This window comes from Equus przewalskii, chromosome 3, assembly GCF_037783145.1.
Source record: "Equus przewalskii isolate Varuska chromosome 3, EquPr2, whole genome shotgun sequence".
Lineage (NCBI taxonomy): Eukaryota > Metazoa > Chordata > Mammalia > Perissodactyla > Equidae > Equus > Equus przewalskii.
The window spans coordinates 915,211-933,870 of record NC_091833.1 but is presented as its reverse complement, the minus strand read 5'-3'; the positions used below and the strand labels follow the sequence as shown (position 1 = coordinate 933,870).

General features: G+C 37.7%; 1 protein-coding gene across 37 annotated transcripts in view; it reads right to left on the bottom strand.

Annotated features, from left to right (window-relative positions):
- PHKB (phosphorylase kinase regulatory subunit beta) overlaps positions 1-18,660 on the bottom strand; it is a 218,466-nt gene that overhangs the window by 36,409 nt on the left and 163,397 nt on the right. For 27 of the 37 annotated variants that reach the window (XM_070613562.1, XM_070613561.1, XM_070613572.1 and 24 more), the window contains 10 exons: positions 17,971-18,054; positions 17,390-17,494; positions 16,136-16,218; positions 15,864-15,954; positions 11,092-11,153; positions 10,843-11,005; positions 9,627-9,708; positions 7,637-7,694; positions 5,386-5,476; positions 2,376-2,578 (listed from right to left, as the gene is read on the bottom strand). In XM_070613562.1, coding sequence (XP_070469663.1) covers positions 2,376-2,578; positions 5,386-5,476; positions 7,637-7,694; positions 9,627-9,708; positions 10,843-11,005; positions 11,092-11,153; positions 15,864-15,954; positions 16,136-16,218; positions 17,390-17,494; positions 17,971-18,054 — 1,022 coding nt within the window. Of the gene's footprint in view, positions 1-2,375; positions 2,579-5,385; positions 5,477-6,409; positions 6,501-7,636; positions 7,695-9,626; positions 9,709-10,842; positions 11,006-11,091; positions 11,154-15,863; positions 15,955-16,135; positions 16,219-17,389; positions 17,495-17,970; positions 18,055-18,660 lie in introns of all 37 variants that reach the window. The other 10 variants (XM_070613575.1, XM_070613560.1, XM_070613597.1 and 7 more) reach the window with 1 other exon arrangement.

Below are 18,660 nucleotides of genomic sequence, written 5' to 3'. Positions count from 1 at the left end.
GGCTATACCACTTAGGTTCATGTAAGTACACTCTACGTTCGCACAAAGACAAAACTGCCTGACGACACATTTTTCAGACCCTATCTCTGTCATTAAATGATGCATGATTGCAGTTGAAATCACACAAATAGTTTAAAAAATAACAACCTCAACTAAAAAATTTTAAATAAAACTGAAAAATATAACTTACAAAGTAGACATGTCCTAAAGAAAAGAACTGACACCAATTTTACATATATTTTCAGACATTTTTCCACACATACATTACACCTATGTATGCACAGTATTATTATCATTCCTTTACAAAAAAAGGGAGCAACACATTTGCAACTTGTTTTCCTTAATCTGTCTTGGACATTTATAAATGTTGGTACATAGACTTCATCTTGTTTCTTGTAATGGTTGTAACCATTTTACTGTACTGCTGTAACAATTTAAGCTATTTCCTACTGATGGATACCTAGGCTGTTGCCAGTGTCTCATGATTTCAAACAATGGTGAAATGAAGACTTTTGTAAAACATGTCTAAATTCCTAGAATGAGAATTGCTGAAACAACAGGTATGCAGATACTGCCCAATAAGCAACTAGTTTTTTATATGTAATTTTTTGAAGGCAAAAATGGGTAGTCATTTCCCATAAAGTGTTTCATACATATGTGCAAAATTAAAACTAAAAAATGAAAAGAAAATCAATCCAGCAATAAAGAAGAAAGGAAAAAGGTAACAACAAGAAAGCATGGCAAATAGAAAACATAAAATGGTGGGAATAAAGTAAAAATAATAAGCAATGGTACAAATATGAAATATGTATTTCTATTAAAAGATCAATTCAGATTGGATTAAAAATAAATATAGCATAAATGCTGAATATATAAGATATAGCTATACAAAATGAAAAAAGAACATTGAAGGTAAAGGGATGGACGACAGTTTACCAAGCTAATAATGACGGAAAAAGAAAGCAGGCATGACTGTAATATTAGACAAAAAAATAATTTAATTGTTATATTTTATGCATTGTAATGGTGTCATCGTTATGTAAAAAGGCCATAACTCAGAGACACACACTGAAGTACTTACAGATTAATGACATGATGGATTTGCTTTAAATCTAGAGGGGGTGGGTGTTGGTGGGGGTGGGTAGTACTGGGGAGAAGAGTGAAATAAGATCGTCATATGATGACAGTGTTGAAGCTGGGTGACAGTATGACCACACAAGGCTTTATTATACTATTCTCTATACTTCTGCAAATGTTTGAAATTAAAAAAAAAATTTTTAGAGAATTCAAGTTGAAAAGGAATAAATGACACAAAGATATAGTGAAAAAACTTTAAAGTATCATGAAACAAAACGAAGCTTTAAAATATATAAAGCAAAACTGATAAAAATGCAAAGAGAAATGGACATCTATAATTATGATGAGAAAATTTTAAGACTTCATCAGCAATCGAGGATCAAGTAGAACAGAAATAGTAAAGATATGGATCCCATTATACAATTAGCAAGCTACACTTATTCACACTCACACACATTCACACACATTTGTTCCCAACAGAGACTGTACGTTCTTTCCAAACACTGAGGAACACCCCCAAATTGGCCACATGTTAGGTTACTCTATATGCTCAGGTATTGCTGACTCTTCGATAATTAGAACATATTCATGTGACACTTGTACAATCAAAAATATACTGAAAAAAAGAAAAGACTTTATCTGGTTGTGATCGGCTTTTAACGAACTTATCTCCCTTCATGTCACGTAATACGAGAGGGCTGGGATGAGAGTGCTGGGGAGAGGCTCAGCCACGTGTCCCAGGTCCCTGAGGCGGTCAGTTCTGCTGAACGCCAGAGCCTGGCCGACGCCCCTGACCACGCTGCCTCACGAGACCCTTGATCAAGAAGACGGAAGTCACCAGAGCCTTACAACTTCTTCTCCAAACACTCACAATTTTAATGATTAAAAATTAGATTTTGGTAGAAAATGGATGCAGCAGAATATTCTTAAAAGGACCAAATTTTTATCTGAGTGTGTCCTCTTGATACCCTTTTGACTGAAAAATCATTCTTAAGGCTTATCCAGTTTATTTACAGGATCTTTTACAAGTATCATGCTTAGACTTTTTTTAAAAATTTTACCAGAGAAAGAGTTACTTTACTATGTCTAACATAGGAGTTAAATAAACAGGAGGAATCTTTCAGGGCACTAGTATTTATTTCTTCATATCTCCAGACACTGCCTCTATGACTTAGGGGAAAGATGCACTTTCCTAAATACCCACCAGACCTGGGGCAGCACTTCACTTGGAGAGGCTGAGTCTGTTAGAGGACATCTTGAACAATTCTCTTCATGCAAATGCAAAGTATTTTACTTACCCAATTCGTATTTTCAGCATGCCATTGAATAACTCCGGGTTATTGGAGATGATCCAGCCAATATGGATAACCAGTTCTTGCTGAATGACTGCCTCCCTCTCATCATGGGTATTACACTTGTAATAGATGATGTTCTTAATCACTCTCGGAGACAAAGGATTAGAGATAACCTCTTCTTCATGCCCAAAGGCACCCAGAGTTACCTACAAGTGGCAGATTTTTATTGTAAAAATTTCCTAGTTACTAAAAGATAAAAGAAAGAAATTCAAGGCTCAGGATGACTGGCAGGTGGAAATTACTCTATGCGAGCTAGGGAATTAGCTAGAATAACTGTTCCTGCTATTTATTAAAATGGCTTTCAAAGCATGACTCCCACTGGAGTTCATGATGGTTCACAGTCTGGTCTAAAATATAAGGGCAGGTGAGGGTCCCAGTTAGGGGAGTGGAGGTGAGTAGATAAAAGCATGAAAGGAATATAAATAACTGTTAAGGTAAAACTATTCTGAATAACTTTAGTGCTACAAACTCCCCAGAGAAACCAGAATACTTTAAATAGCTTTACTTCACTGCACAGCCTACACAATTTAGTATTTGAGAGTATGTTTTTCACATCTTTATAGTTTCTCATGTGGAACTTCTTGCTCTTTAACAACACTGTGACCTTTTCAAAGGCAGGTGTGAGGTCACATGCTTGTAGGGCAGCCACTCCTCCTGGCCTAGTGCTGGTACCTAGTGAGGCTAAAATACTGTTGATGTATGTCTCACCTGTGGAGGGGAGTAAACACAGCTGCCTACAAGCCTGGGAAACGAGGAAGCACAGAGGTAAACGGCAATGAACAATTCAAAGCAGCAAGTGCAGCTGAAGTTGGCAAGAGGAATATCCTGGTCTCTCCCTCTCCTCTTTCCTTGGATTTCGCCTCCCAGAAGAGTCTGCAGCCCTTCCTTCCTCCTCAATATCCCCTCCCTCTCTCTTCCATGTACAGTGCACGTTTATAAGAAGCAGGAAAAAGAAGAGCATATAAAAGGGCCCTTGTGTTTTCAGAGACGAGAGGAGAGTGCAGAACATGGGGTCTTTTGCCCTAATTCTGTGATGGAGTGAAAACTGAGAACTACTGTTTATTATATCAGTGGTACCAACCAGTTAGTCCAAGTGCAATTACTTTTATTAAAATGTCAGTGTGTAAAGAAGACAACAAACAGAAGGCACATCATTGACTCTGGAAGCAATGATGACTAAACCACTCATTCATTCCAGAGAGCTTGAGCTGATTTGAAACTGCTCTGCAGAAACAATGTTACTTCAATTCTCAGGGCGGCATTTCACTAATGAGCAAATGCAAACTTTGAAGGCTCCGTTCTCATTTATTTTTTGTAGAGGGGTAAGATATGGTCAGTGAATGGACTTCATACACCTGAAGTGGAGCTGTCAGCCTCCCAGGCGTACCCAGCTCCCTAAGTGACTGTTTCCTTGGGAGATGTGCTGGTCTGATTGGCAATTGTCCAGCCACAGCCTCAGGACAGGCTTCCAGGATGTGGGGAGCAGAGTCTCAGGATCACAGGGTGCAAGCCCTCTTTAGACAGTGTACAGAATGGAGATGAACACCCTAACCTACTCCCTCTCCAAGTGTCAGGTGCCGGAGACTCCAAAGATCTCCAATGCCTTCTCATATGCTTATATGAAGGAGAATTAACTGTATTTTCAGACATACTACAGGGGCCTAAAAATCCAATAAAAAATAGCGTCCCAGAGCCTGTTTACTTTCTTCCAGAGGTGGCTCATCCAGGCAAACAACACAAAACTCTGAGCTGGAGGTGAGGATTGCGAGGAGAAAAGGCACTGGATAAGTTATCTCCTGTGCCCTGGTCTATTTAGCTGATGAATGAGGATGAAAATTCTACCTCTTAATAATTTGGAAAAAACAGAAAATAATTTAACTTTTTCTCAGGAGTTTATTAGTACTATCATTTTTCATTGTTATTAAACATTACAGGATAAAATAAACAGCTTATTATTCTAACATTTAAAAAGCTAGATGAAATACTTTTCATTTTAATGAATTAGGAGTCCTGAAATATGAGCAATGGGTTGATTCCATTAAAGAGGGTTAAAGTATTTCATATTATTAAAGCTTATTATCTCCCTAGGTTATCTGTCAGGAAGACACAATAAAGCACACATGTTCCCAAAGAAGAGAAAGAAAGCAAATAGGTTTTCATTCCAACCAAACGATGATTCAGCCAGGTAATTAGAGCTTATAGAACACAAAACAAAAAATGCACAGCCACATCCCACTCTGCACACCCACATGCACAGGCTTAATTCAACCAAGTGCCTATTTCAAGGCCCCATACTGGGTACACTGGGACAGGTGCTGGACAAGACCTGGGCCCTGACCTCCAGGGGTCCACAGCATACCCTGGGGTGAGAGACACACCTTCAAGTGAACTTGGATCCAAGGCAGATGGTGAGACGTGTCACAGGCCTATTATGAGAACCCAGAGGAGAGAGAAACTGCTAACTGGAGATGGCTCTGTGAGGAGGAGCTGACAAGAGCTGGCCCTGGTGGGAGGGGAGGAGCTAGAGGGAGAGCAGATCCAGAGGGTTAAGGATCTGGGGAGCCAATGCATTTCTAAGGGGAGAAGAATCTCATGTGGAGAAGGGAAAATGTGCCCTTAACTATTCACCTGTCTTTGCTCCTATACCTGTCTGGAGTACTTCAGCAGGTATGATTCCATTTTCTTAGCATCTTCACTGACCTCAAGTAAACAGAGGAGTTGAAAATCAAAGCTCTAAAGTGCAGCAGGAAAAGGGATGGTCTAGTTAGTATCTGTGCATCTTTAAGACTAAATTTTGCTTGGGGAAGGAGCCTTCTGTGGAAATGCCTGAGGCCCTGCTGATGTGCTTGTGAGAGGCCTAGGACACTGAGGCTAGTCAGATTTAAAAGCGAGGGGCTTACCCAGAAACCTTTGTGGCTGTGACCAAGTGAAAGTCTGAAAATTAGATACTTACCTGTTTGCCCTGCACTAAAACATTAGTAATGGATGGGGCCAGGCTGTCCACTAGTTTACTTAAAAGACTTGCTGCACGGCGCACAACCGACCTGGGGGCAAAGAACAAAGCAGGCCAGAGGTTGACAAATCTAAAAGATGATGAATGAACAGGGCCCCTGAATGGGGAGACTTAAAAATATAGACAATCAGGTCCTCACGTGATAATGTGGAGGAAACACTGAGCCCAAGACATTGGACCCTGCAGCCAAAATCTCCTAGACTGTAGGACCATCCAGAATTAGGGAGGGGTCCCTTATCCTCACTTCCACACCAGCATTACTCCTGTCATTATTAACTTAAAGAAAAGGGAGCCTAACTATCCCTTTGATGGGGCGTGGGGTCAGAGGAAGAATTGAATACTCTGATTTTGCATTGAAAAATTGATTAAGTCTGTCACTGGTACATGTCACCTATTTCCATAGCCACGTTAAATCATGTTTATTTTGGTGCCTAGATAACCAGATCTCTGGATTAGGGGACTCACTTAATATCCAATTTTAGGAAGTGATACAATGAAATATCAGTATTTTTTTTCTTGATAAACCCAAAATGTTGGAGGAAGGAATTCACACCACTACTTTTACATTTCTGAAAAAGTCTCAGACTATAGGGAGAACAGAGTTTTTTTTTAAGCACAGCACATGCAACACATAGGACATTTTTTTCCCTCAAAAGTAAAAATTCATGTGGAACTTTTAGATGGAGAAAATACAATAAAAACGTAGTTTTAAAACTGTTTGCTTGTATTTCAGGATATCCATGGAAGCTGACCTATAAAAAACATTTATATTCCTTAATCTCAACATAGACCGACTAGTAGAAAATTAAGTCAATATGTGATAAAGTTAGTGAAACAAACACTTCCTGCTTTTAGAGAAGCTTTCACCCCAACACTGTAAGACCAAAACCATGTTTAACCCTCAGAATGCAAATAAGCCCACACGTTTCAAGCAGCTGGAGTTTCCACATTCTGTGCATGTTACCTGTTTCCCATGTACCAGAAAAGTAGTAATGTGTGGGGCTATAGAGGAAGAAAATTTCTGGGTAAATGCAGCCCCGTAGCGCACCGCCAACCTGGGTGTGTCAGTGGAAAGCCATAAAAGGGAAAATACAGTGAATGAAACTTCCAGGAGTCTGTTCTTTTAAACATAACATCACTCTACATGTCTGCTAGTTAATGGTTTATCTAAAATGCAAGTCTAATACATAAAGCAAAAACAAGTTTGCTTAGAAAAAAAATATGATTATAGACCACATTTGAAATTTACTGGTTAAAAAACAACATCTATCAGCTTGCATGCCTTACTGTGCTGAGAATTTACAGTGAAAATCTGAGATTGAATCACAGGATTATTACATTATTTCTTCTGGGTTGGAATGGTATACTTACTATAAATCACAGAGTTGAAATACTAATAAGAGATTGTTTTGTCTCATCCCCTTACTTCAGACAGTAGAAACCTGAGGCTCACTTGAGGTTAAGGGAGTTTCTCATGACCCTGTTTGAGACTTTTTTTCAAAATTAGATAATAATGGGTCATTTAAAAAGTATATATAACTCTTACTTTCAAAATGTTAGATTCTGCTAGAAAAACTGTTAGAATTGCTTCAAAATGCAGAGGGCCATGCACTTAGGCATACCTACCCAATTCCGAATTTCAACAATTTTATCTCAACCTACCTAATTTTTTTTCAATCTCTAGCAGGAGACTACCTCTGCAGAATATCAGTTATTTTTTATGAAGCAACTACAATCACTGGGATTCAGTCCACTTAAGTGGGAAGAGAACTACCTTCTAAGTATATTATTTTTTGCTTATGATTAAATTAACCATTGGTCTCTTTTCATGGCCTTATAACAGAACAGGTTTCCTGAATACAAATTAGAACCTAAAACACCTTGCTGGGACAGAGGGGGTGCGGGGCAGCAAAGAGCCATTAACATATATCGTTCCTGTGAAAACTCTCCAGGTTCTATTCCAGTGGCAGTCTTTATTCCCAGACATTTTAAAAATATCTTGAGAGAGCCATGATAAAAATGGAAAGTAGGCAGATCCTTAGAAAGTAGACAGAGTCACGGTGCTGTAACCTTGGAGTTTAAAAGTAAAAATTAGGATGAATAATCATCTTTAAATTGGCCCATTATCTTTAGGCTATTAAACATGACAACACAAAAAATAAAACATAATGACAACAACACTAATACGAACCAAAGTTTTTTGCTGCCAGCTCTTCTATAGACTCTCTCAATGTGATCAGAAACGGTACCTAGACATTGGATAATAGAGTCTTTGTTGAAAAAAGCTTTTAATTAAATGCATAACATTTATTCTCCTTTAAAAAAATGACTCTTGAATTTTCACTTTTTTCCACTAGAGTTGATACATCCATCCATTAATGTTCTGAACCACCTGACATATTTCAATATATAATCCATACATATAATGTGATTGCCCTCAGCCCTTGTTATTATTTAGTTTGAGTATATGATTTTAGGAAGTACTTTATTTCTGGAAATTCATTCTTTTCTTAATTAATATGCAATCTAAGTTTTCAACAAATAAAAATGTCATTTTAATCTACTGCAGAAAAGAAAAAATAGAATATAGCAAACTGAACAAATACTGTAGACTCTGAATATATATGATTCTTCATCTATTTGTTCAACAAAACTTTGTGGGCACACTGCTATGTGCATGATCATCCCAACATACACTAGTGGGCAAAAGACATCCCTGGGCTTCATTCTTTGGCAGCAATTTACATGCGATCTGGCCTCATGACTGGTTTGTTAATAAACTAAGCCTGTGACAGAACAGAGCACCAAAAAGGAAACAAAGGTAAAGAACAAGGTCTTTATCATTTTACCCTGAACTTATTTTTATAGCTTTATAACAAATTGGATAAAATTGTATTCAAATTCTGTTAGATGCTTATGATTTTCAATGTATCATAAAGTTTTACAGATTTAAAACATTTAAAGTCTTTCAAATATCTAAGTAAAAGATGAGTATTATTCCCCAGTTTAGAAAAATGGTTTAAAAATTAATTCTTTCAGCATTTTCACTATAAACTATTTTATATAAATTTTATCTTAAAGCACTACTAAAATAACCATTGTGAATTCCAGCTTCCTAATGAAATGTTTGATTTTTAAAAATCCTATTGTTTTAGTCAAAGCATAAATTGCAATGAATGTTCTCAATATAATTGGGATTCTGCTTATATTTATAGTTTCAAGACTAATTAGAAACATGAAGGATTCTGTCAGAAATTTGCTTAGAGTTCTTCTGCCTTTAATCAGTTAACAAAATTAAAACTATTCAATCCACATGTGTAATACTGGATTGAAGGTTATCTCTTAGCTATAATAACGCAAAACACTAAGTAGACCTTATCTGAATAAACAATTTTGTCTAGTTTACTATCAAAACTATAAATCTTATAAACGACATTACTGTTTAGAATACTAACTTAATTTCCAATTCTAATCAAATCAAATCCCTCTCTGGACAGAGGACTTTCAGTTGAGCCAAAAACTCTGAGTAGCTAGACATTAAGTACTTGAAAAGTATTCTACATTATTCTGTACTATAAAATGCCAGAAGCAGGCCATGATGCAGAATTCAAAGATTCCTCAGAGCAGTGACTCAATACACAAGCGTGGATTTCAGGGATAACTGGGTTTCATCCTTAATGCAGAGTGGACATGGATGCGAATACCAATGATTTATTTTTGTTAACAATCTGTAAAGCACAATTCTATTAAATACCACGTTCCATTCCAAGTGACTGCTACAGACCATGAGGGAGCTAATTTTCATAGCTATAATGATTCAATATTGTTCTCGAAAACGTACAGAAAATAAAACTGGAAACAGAAACTGTCAATAAAAAACTAGGGCGTTATCAGAGGTTAACGGTCACAAGCAGAATCCAGGCTCCAACACTATTCAGACAATCAGAGAAACAATCAAGCATCATTGCACAAAGGCAATTAGGAGTTCAGACATCAATCTATTCCACTCTAGGGGTATGAATGAACATTTTCCATTTAAAAGTTAAAAAATAAAAGAGTTTAACGAAGGAGAAAATAACTTGTAGTATTTTAGTGGATGTTCATGATGCATATTTGATACATGTTCAAGAATACTGAGGTCTTTATTATTTAAAAATGTTCTCTTAGACACGAACTCTTACCTTCCTTTGTGATAAAGTTGGGGCCTTCTCTTTTGAGCAGTATACCCAGCAGGATGGCTTGGCTAGCCAGACAGCTGCAGTCCTGAAAATATACATCACTGTGAATAACTGGAATGAAATGGGTACGAAAGTCACCACAGTGGGTAAGTAATCACGAAATTACATGGTGCAGAGAGGAAATATTCTGCTGTGGAACTGAGGAAAGACAAATGCCACTGAGATACTACCAGGAACAAGATGACATTATACAACCATTTATCTTAGATATCTCAGAGACAGAGGGTAGGCAAGCTGGCTTCTTGGGGCAGTAGGATTTAATAATCAAATTTTCCAGGAAACAAGGTAAGTAATGGATAGAAAATGTGTTGTCGATAAGCATGAATACTGATTCTGCTACTCTGAGAGATTTGGCCAAGTCATTTAATCATTCCCTTCTTGACTTCACTTATTCATGGGAGACCATGCTGCTTTCTACCCACTGTGGAGAGATGGATGAAAGGAGGGGACATGAGCAGAGTGCTTATTATATATTAGGGCACTGTGCTATGTGCTTTATGCCTTTATGCCTCTATATCATCTTTGTGCTTATGTAGATCAATAGATAATATCGATCAATAACAAGGACCGATGGTGTCTGGCAGGATATATATTTAGACTATATGCTCAAATTTTTATGGCACAACAAGATGTCACCATGCTTAGAATTTCATTTCCTTGGATAAGTACTACTCTCTCCACCTCTCCTCTTTTAAAATGCAAATAACCTTAAGGAAGGTAAAATATTAGTTGCCAAGATAAAATATTCACATGGATGTGGTCATAGGATTGCGTTCCTCAGCGACTGGTGAGACTTAACACTATCAGTCCTAAATACAGGGTCAGGAGAGAGGATCCGAGCTGGGAAAAGGCACTGAAAGAGAAATCAGGAGACCTCAAAGGCAACTATCACTGGCTTCACTTCTTTAATGGTCCAGACAATACTTCCATGCCTAAGACAACCCAATTCATCCGCACTCCTTAACCAACCGTAAGACATCCATGCTAATGTTAGACCGTGAGAACCACCTCTCATTACTGCCCTGCATATAGACAGGCCATCTACCTCCAGGTTAACTGCTATCTTCTCTGAGAGGACAAAAAGAAATATCGCTTGCCCCTGGGAGTTCCTGCTCTGCCAGCCTCACTCAGGGCCATGTGGGAATTGCATCTTCCTCACATTCAGTTTTTGAAGAATTTCATGGGTGGGTTTGTTTTTCCACTCAGCAATGACCACATCCGATTGCTGTTCCACTTCAGGAGCACTGGCGGTACTGCTTTGTCGTTTGACTTTTGAATGTTTGGGAAGTTCTAATTCTTCAAAACTCTTAAATTCTGGAAGCCTAGAATTTAACAGAAAAACCGTCAGATTTCCTGCATTTCTAATGTATAATCTCAAGAAACACAATAATAACTCAAAGGGACTTACTCTTCTGTGTCACTGATTCGTAGGAAGTCAAGTTGTTCGACCACAGCTCCAGATATTAGCGTCTGAAATGTGATTGAGAAAAGGTTCACACCTCTTAAATTTATCAAGCCATACCTTTATGATCTGTGCATAAACTTTTCTGTAAGTACACAATACTTCAAAAAGAAGAGTTTACTTACAAAATATACACAAGTCTTAAGTTCTTAAACGAGCATTCTGAAATCAGACAGGTTTTCACATACAACAAAACTCCCTGAAACAGAGCATACACATCAAGTTCCAAGCTCATGAGTCATAATAAATGTGAGATGAACTGTATATTCTCTCTGTTCTTAGAATCGTGGGTATTTATTTTTAAGCTGGAATTAAAATTCAGTACCTATTAAAATGTTAAAAATTATTTTGAAATTAAAAAAACATGAAATACTAAAATTGTTTTGGGTAAAGACAATGTGAAATCGCACTTAGGGTTCTGCTACCAGAGTGTATTTCAGGGTTCTCCAATAATGGGATACTGCCAAGTCTCCATTTGTCAGGATCGTGAAGGTGTTGATTATCTAGGCCAGGGCTTTCTACATTCTGGAAACCAATTGGTCACTTTATTTTCCCTTAGTTCCTGATTATAGGTTGAGCAAACCAAATGAGGCCAAACTCATAGTTTTTGTTTGTCAGTGGTTCATGATGAGTAATAGAAATGAATGATAACCCACAATGATTTTTAGCAGTATGTGTCACTTCTAATTACCTGATGAATTGTCAGATAAAACTAAGAAATGTACTGCATAAAAACTAAGCCATAAATTATTATTTTAAAAATAAGTCAATTCTTCAATCAAAATTGTCTTACATATATTACTTTTTCTGTTTTCTCACTGTTCATTTCAACTGTGAAGTGACAGGACAAAGGGAATGGTGCTCTTGTTGGCTAACCACCCAGAGCTATGCTGCCCTCTCCTCTTGTGGAAACTCATAAACAAAGTGGATCAGCAACAAAAATACCTACTACAAATGGCAAGATGGCCATGTTACCAGCAGTCACGCTAAAGCCTCCTTGCAGAGTTTGCGTGAGGAAGGCCAAACATGCAACTGATGTGCACATTGTTATGTGGCCCAGCCACGGTCAGGGTGTGAGAGGAGTCTGTGCCTGGGCAGACAGCAGTGCTGAGCACAGTAAAAGCCCACTGAGTGATGTTTCCCAAGATGTAGGCTCACATCTACACATCTGGCTCTTGAGTTATCTAATTTGTTAGACAAATCTTTACTGAACACCTAGCATAGGCCAGGCACTATATTAGGTATTGAGGATCCAGCATGAACAAAATACACAAAATCCTCGCCCTCTTGAGACCAACTTTAGGTGTGTGTAGGAAGTGGACAATAAACAAACAGAAACCTAAACAGTTATGTCAGATGCTTATAAGTACAAAGTAGAAATAAGAAAGATAGGGGATAGGGAGTGCTAGGGCAGGAGAGTAGGAGGAGGCAGACGTGCAATTTTATACAGGTGATCAGAAAAGACTTCTCTAACAGGGAGACATGTAAGTAGAGACTGAAGGAAGGATTGTAGTCAGTGATACGGATCTAAGGGAAGAGTATGCAGGGCTGAGGAACAGCAAGTGCAAAGGTCCTGAGGCAGGAGCATGCTTGGTGTGCTTTAGGAGTAGTAAGGAGGACAGTGCAGTTGAAGTAGAGTAGACTGAGGGAGAGTGGTAAAAAGATGAGGTCAGAGAAGAATGTCGATATCAGGGACAGCATGTAGACTACTGGCTTATGGTCAGTAGGAATTTAGGAGACTACTATAAAAATCTAGGTAAGAGATGATGGTAGCTTGGATCATGATGTTAGTGCTAGAAGTTTCAGGAAATGGTTAGATCCTGGATATCATCTGAGGATAGAGAAAACTGGATTTGATAATGGATTATAATGTGGGGTATGAAAGAAAGAGGAGTCAAGAATTATTTAATTCTCAAACTTGATAGCTAATACTGAAAACATTAAAAAAAATTTTGATTTAATATTTTCTACTTTTATTAGCCTACCTACTCTTACGTACTAATTCAGTCCATAAAGTAAATGTTCAATCTGAGTTAACAGGCAAATGCTAAATTCCATTAATAGTCTCTAGAGCTTTTGATAAAAAAATATTCAGTTGGTTGCAGAGGCTCCTAAATTAGTTTTATAAAAAACATGATACTTATGATTAATTTGCTAGGCATTAATACCTTATTCCTGATGGTAATTAAATAAGTTAATATTGTAATATATGTGGCAAATGCAATATAATATTCAAAAAGGTACCCTGCTCTCTGATACTCAATCACATCCCTCCAGGCCCTTTCCAACTGAGCACCCCACCTGCGCCTGCACGCCATCTCGTCAGTCTGCACCTGACCTCGCTTGGTTTGGGTTTGGCTCCCCAACCAGAATAAGTTCCGTGAGACCAAGGACCTTGTATATTTTTTCACACTATATCCCCAGTGCCTAAAGGGAGCTCAATAAACGTTTGTTGAGTCAATACACTAATATTTATATATGTCCCACAGAGAGAACAGTAGTGGGCAGAGTACTCTGGGAATACAGAGATTGTAAACCTTGGCCTGAAAAAGTTTTCAATCCACTGAGAGAAGCAAACACAAGAAACTAACCACACCTAAAATAAGAGCTTCAGCAAAGGTTCAGTAAAAAGCCACAGAAGCACACTGGCAGGAGAAATTACTTTCAGTCTTGGAGACTTCACTAAAGAGGTGACATTGACCTAAGTTATGAAATTAAAGTATGACTTAAAAGGAAAGAAAAAGAAAAAGGCAACTCTAGAATAGGGTAACAGCATGAGCAGGAAAAAAACTCCAATTACAATCAGAGATTTTCAAGTATGCGGTATACTCGGGGAGTGAAAAGCAGGGCCAGGAATGAACTGCATGGAAAGAGTCCTGGGTGATGAAGCTGGGAAGGGAGGCCGAGGCCCAGTGATGAGAGAGACTGCGGATCAGGGGCTAAAGAAATTTGAAAGGGCTTGAAATAAAATCCAAAGGAAGCATACAGCTGCCATTTTCATTGCTATATTAGAGAGAAGATGAAGGCTGGGGTCGGGGAGGAGGGCTGTTGTTTAATGAGTATAGAGCTTCAGTTTTGCAAGAAGAAAAGAGGCTTATTCTCTGATTGAAGACTCGGTACTCAAGAGTGCAGGGTGCAGCAGAGAGCAGGAGATATGAAGATTAAACAATGGATTAAGCGAAAGACTGTAATACAGTGCAGTGGGACCCCTGGCTCCCTTCCCTGACCTTGTTCTCAGGACATGGAGACAAAATGCATGTCTTTCAGGCTGGAGGTTAGATGTTCATTTTCTGGGAAACTGAAGAGCCCAGGAGAAAAAATCTTCAGATACTGGCACTGAGGTTTCCCCCAACAAAAGGCCCTTGCCACCAGACCACCTTATAAATGAATTCATCATGGAAAGAGTCCTTATTCCTAAACACATAGCTTCCAACAAACTTTTTACTCTTTCATTCTTGAAAATGAATGGGTAGCTAAAGATTACTATACATCTGACAAATGCCTCCAACATGAAAGACTGAGGCCAAAAAAACAGAGAAAAGAAACCTAAAGGAGATAATGCAGAGAAGAAAATTTCAAAAACTGTCTTGTTCATATTCTCAGAAAGATAAGATAAAATATAATACCCAGAAAATAAGAACATGATACTATGAAAAGTGAAAATTGAAAACATGATAGCTAAAATACAAAACTTAATAGAAGAGCTGCATGATAAATATCAAAGAAATTGCCCCAGGAAGCATTACAAAAAGACAAAGCAATAGAAAATAAGGGGGAAAAGATAAAAAGCTCACATAAAAATCAACCAAATATGCAAAACACAAGCACTAGTGAATGAGTATATAAACATGCCATTTATAACGTTGCTGCGTAAGTCTCTCTATACGAGTTTTCTTCTTTCTTACTCAATATTGAGCACTATCTACGTGAGAGACTGTATGGGATGATCACAATTTTTTGAAGGAAATAAGGCATTTAAGTCCATGATGGACTACAATCTGAGCAGCTCACGTCAAAGGTCACAAAAACATGTCAAAGAAGAAATGTGTCATTTCTGGTCTGGGTGATTTTGTAGAATTGGCCCTTAAAGTCTGGTAAGACTTCAAAGCCGAGATCGTGAAAGAAGGAAGGATATTCCAGGCAGAGGAAACAGTGTGAGAGGGGCAGAGCCTCACAAGGTTCAGAACGCAGTAATCAATTTGTATTGGCAGAAGGACAAAGAGTGTTTAGTAGGCCATAACTGTGGGCAGAAGTTGTTATAGCTAACAGGGAACCACAAAGGGCTTCTGTTATTAGGAGCTGTGAAGACAATGCTGTGAAGTTCTAAATGGAACAAGGATTATCTCCAGGTTAGATGTTACTATGGAGCAGGGAAAAGAGCACTGGACCAGGGAGTCAGGCCACTTAATCTGTACCTACCAACTCAAGATTATACAGTAGGTCACTTCACCACTCTGGACCCAAGCTTCCTCAAATGCAAAACTCAGATTAGAGATGAGCTATTAAAGTCTAAAATTCCGGGTGGGAAACCACTGCGATTGTTCAAGCATCTGATTGGAGGGATCAGATAAACAGGGTGGTGACAACAGGAATAGGTAGGAAGGTACAGAATAAACCTTAAGACAGAAATCTTAAATAGAACATATATTTAAAAACACAGCTATATCTGTGGATTAACTGTCCTGAAAACAGAAACACACTGAAATTCAGAAGATTACCTGTAGACGATCAACATGAACTTTGACTCCTCCAACTATTCCTTTTTTAAAGGCTGCCAGCATATCTAACACGGGGGTGAATCGGCTACCTCTAAAAAATATAAACAGATAAACAAAATGTGCATATTAACAACAGAATGAGAAATTAATAACCTAACACTAAGTGCCCTTTCACATATGCAAAGCACTCTGCCACACGCTGAGAGGGATACAAACAACGCAACACCTTGCTTCCAAAAGGCCCACAGTGTGAACTTCTCTCATCAACCTACCTTATATTGTCTTCCCGGATGAGAACAAGGAAAATTGGACGTCCATGCATTTTCCAGTATTGCTTAATGAACTGCAGTGCATTCTATCAAAACATAAGAATGAGGTAGGAAGTAATGGCACAGTATCTGAGCTGATCAGGATACTTAACCCTTAGTGGCAAAGAGCCAACAAAACTCATATACATTAAGATAATTCAGAATCAAACTCTGGATAATATAAACTACTTAGGGTAGAAATGTTCTAATACATACAAGTTAAGCTAGAAACCATTTTGATTTTAAACTTTGTTCTTAAAACTAATCAGATCATGCATATATTAAGGCTGCTTTTTTTTTTTTGGTGCCCTAATAAGTACAGTTCAAGAATGGTCCCAAGGAGGAAAAACCAACCTGGGGTTATCATCCAGGAGATTAATTCTCACTCAACGTTACTGAGGATTTATATTACAGCAGGTAAAAGAGAATGGACTGAATCTATACAGACTATTAGAAAGGTGGAGCGATTTCTTTATTTGACTCAGTTTCTACTGCTGTCATCATCATCATCATCATCATCATCATCATACCAAAGACTTATATAACACCTCACCATGTGCCAGGTGCTACTTTGAGCACTTTATAAATATTAACTCATTTAATCCTCAGAATAGCCCTATTATTATTCAGTTATACAGATAAGAAAACAGAGACACGGAGAAGTTAAGTAACTTGCCCACAATTACACAGCTGGTAAATAGTGGAGCCAAGATTTTAACAAATACAGTCTGGCTCCAGAATTCATACTCTGGACTATGACTCTAAGCTTTTGTACTCTGCAAATGGAAAAGGGAGTAGAGGAGAATTTAACTGACTGAGAGTTATGAGTTAGCTGAGGTTTTACTTGGCATTCTTCATAAATAAAGTTATTTTGCTAACTCAACTTTTATTCAAAATGAGATAAACTATTGCTGTCATATGAACATGGTTTACAAAATGGTTCTCCCTCTGCTTTTACAAACTAGATCCTTTCATTCCATTCGTAGAAAGGTATATTAAGCAAAGTCATACAGCTTTATATAAAACACACTCCATCTGTTATTTCAATGCTGCAAGTAATTTAACTCTTTCTCCCATGCAGATGTTGTTTTACTTTCATATTTTACACTGTGTTAACCCAGTGTCACAGACACCCAGGAGCACTCAAGTTAGTAACACGTGATAAAATCAGTAGAAACAAAGTCATGCCATTTCAGTAAAAAGATGTTCTGAAGCTACCTTTATGTCATCTATCAGCAGTAAAACATCTTGAGACATGTAGAAATCACTTAGGTCGAAGATGATAGGGTAACAAACCACAGTCTTTCCTAAAATGCGATAAATCTGTAAGGGATAATTAAAAAATAAATAAGTACAAAACAGACCAAAGGCAAAGGAGCGTAAGTCTTAATAAAAATTAAAACTCATGTTTTAATCTGAATAAACAAATAAAATAATATCTTGTGAAATATGCCTAATATTAAGAAATTTCAAAGTTTCTTGATTGGATCAGTATGCTAATAAACTTAAAGTAGTCCTCCTCTACTCTGATGGAAAAAGCCCCTGATTGCGTAAATACTGTTATAATCGAGTATCTTAGAATGCTTAGAACTGATACAGCAGTGGGATGCGTATTCATTCCTAGAAGATGTCTGCAATATTACACAAGACAAATAAGATTCAGTTGTAGAAAATAATAGTTCAGATAATTAGTCCAATTATACAATGAAACATGAGAATGGATGAACAGCAGGTCAAACACCATTTCAGTCTGTGTGTCATAACCAGAACACTGCTCTACAAGGACGTTTCGTGAGCACCTTTGATGTACCGAGGCAGCCAATGGGCCTATCTGGCCTTCCGGAGAGTCCTAACTTTTCATTGATACCCAGATGGAAATAAGCCTGTAAGACACAAATTTGTAAACCAGAGTTAGGCAAGAATCCATGCTTTTCCTTTTTTGCGTCTTTTTCCCCCCGACTACTGCCCTGATAACTTCTGATCTTTCCAGAGAAAAAGAGCCTAGGGAAACCTTATTCAGTGAACTTGTAGGGAAACAAGCTGGCCAAAGATGTCAACTAAGATTTTTGGGGCCCTGAGAGATTTTAGAGGAAAGCTTTTGCAGATCCACTTAGCAACATCTTAAAATTTGACATTATTCTTACTCTGTCATAAATGTACAACTTGGATAGCTCTGTCTGATTCATAAAAAAACAAAAGGAGATAAATACTGTGTGATAAAAAATCTGGCTATTCAAAGTTTTTAAAAAACAGGGCCACACATCTCCTACTAGATTCCCACCTTCAAGTATTTCCCACCAAAATGGAAATTGTCTTTATTGATTTTTCTGATTAGAAGAATTTTATGAAAAACTTAAGCCATATGTTACAAGTGAATGCTCCCATTTACTCTCACAACACCTTAGGCAACTTTTATATCACTTTGGTGTTATGTTGAAAGGACTGTTAATTTATTGTGTGATCCTTAAGAAACACCAAAGTATAAGACA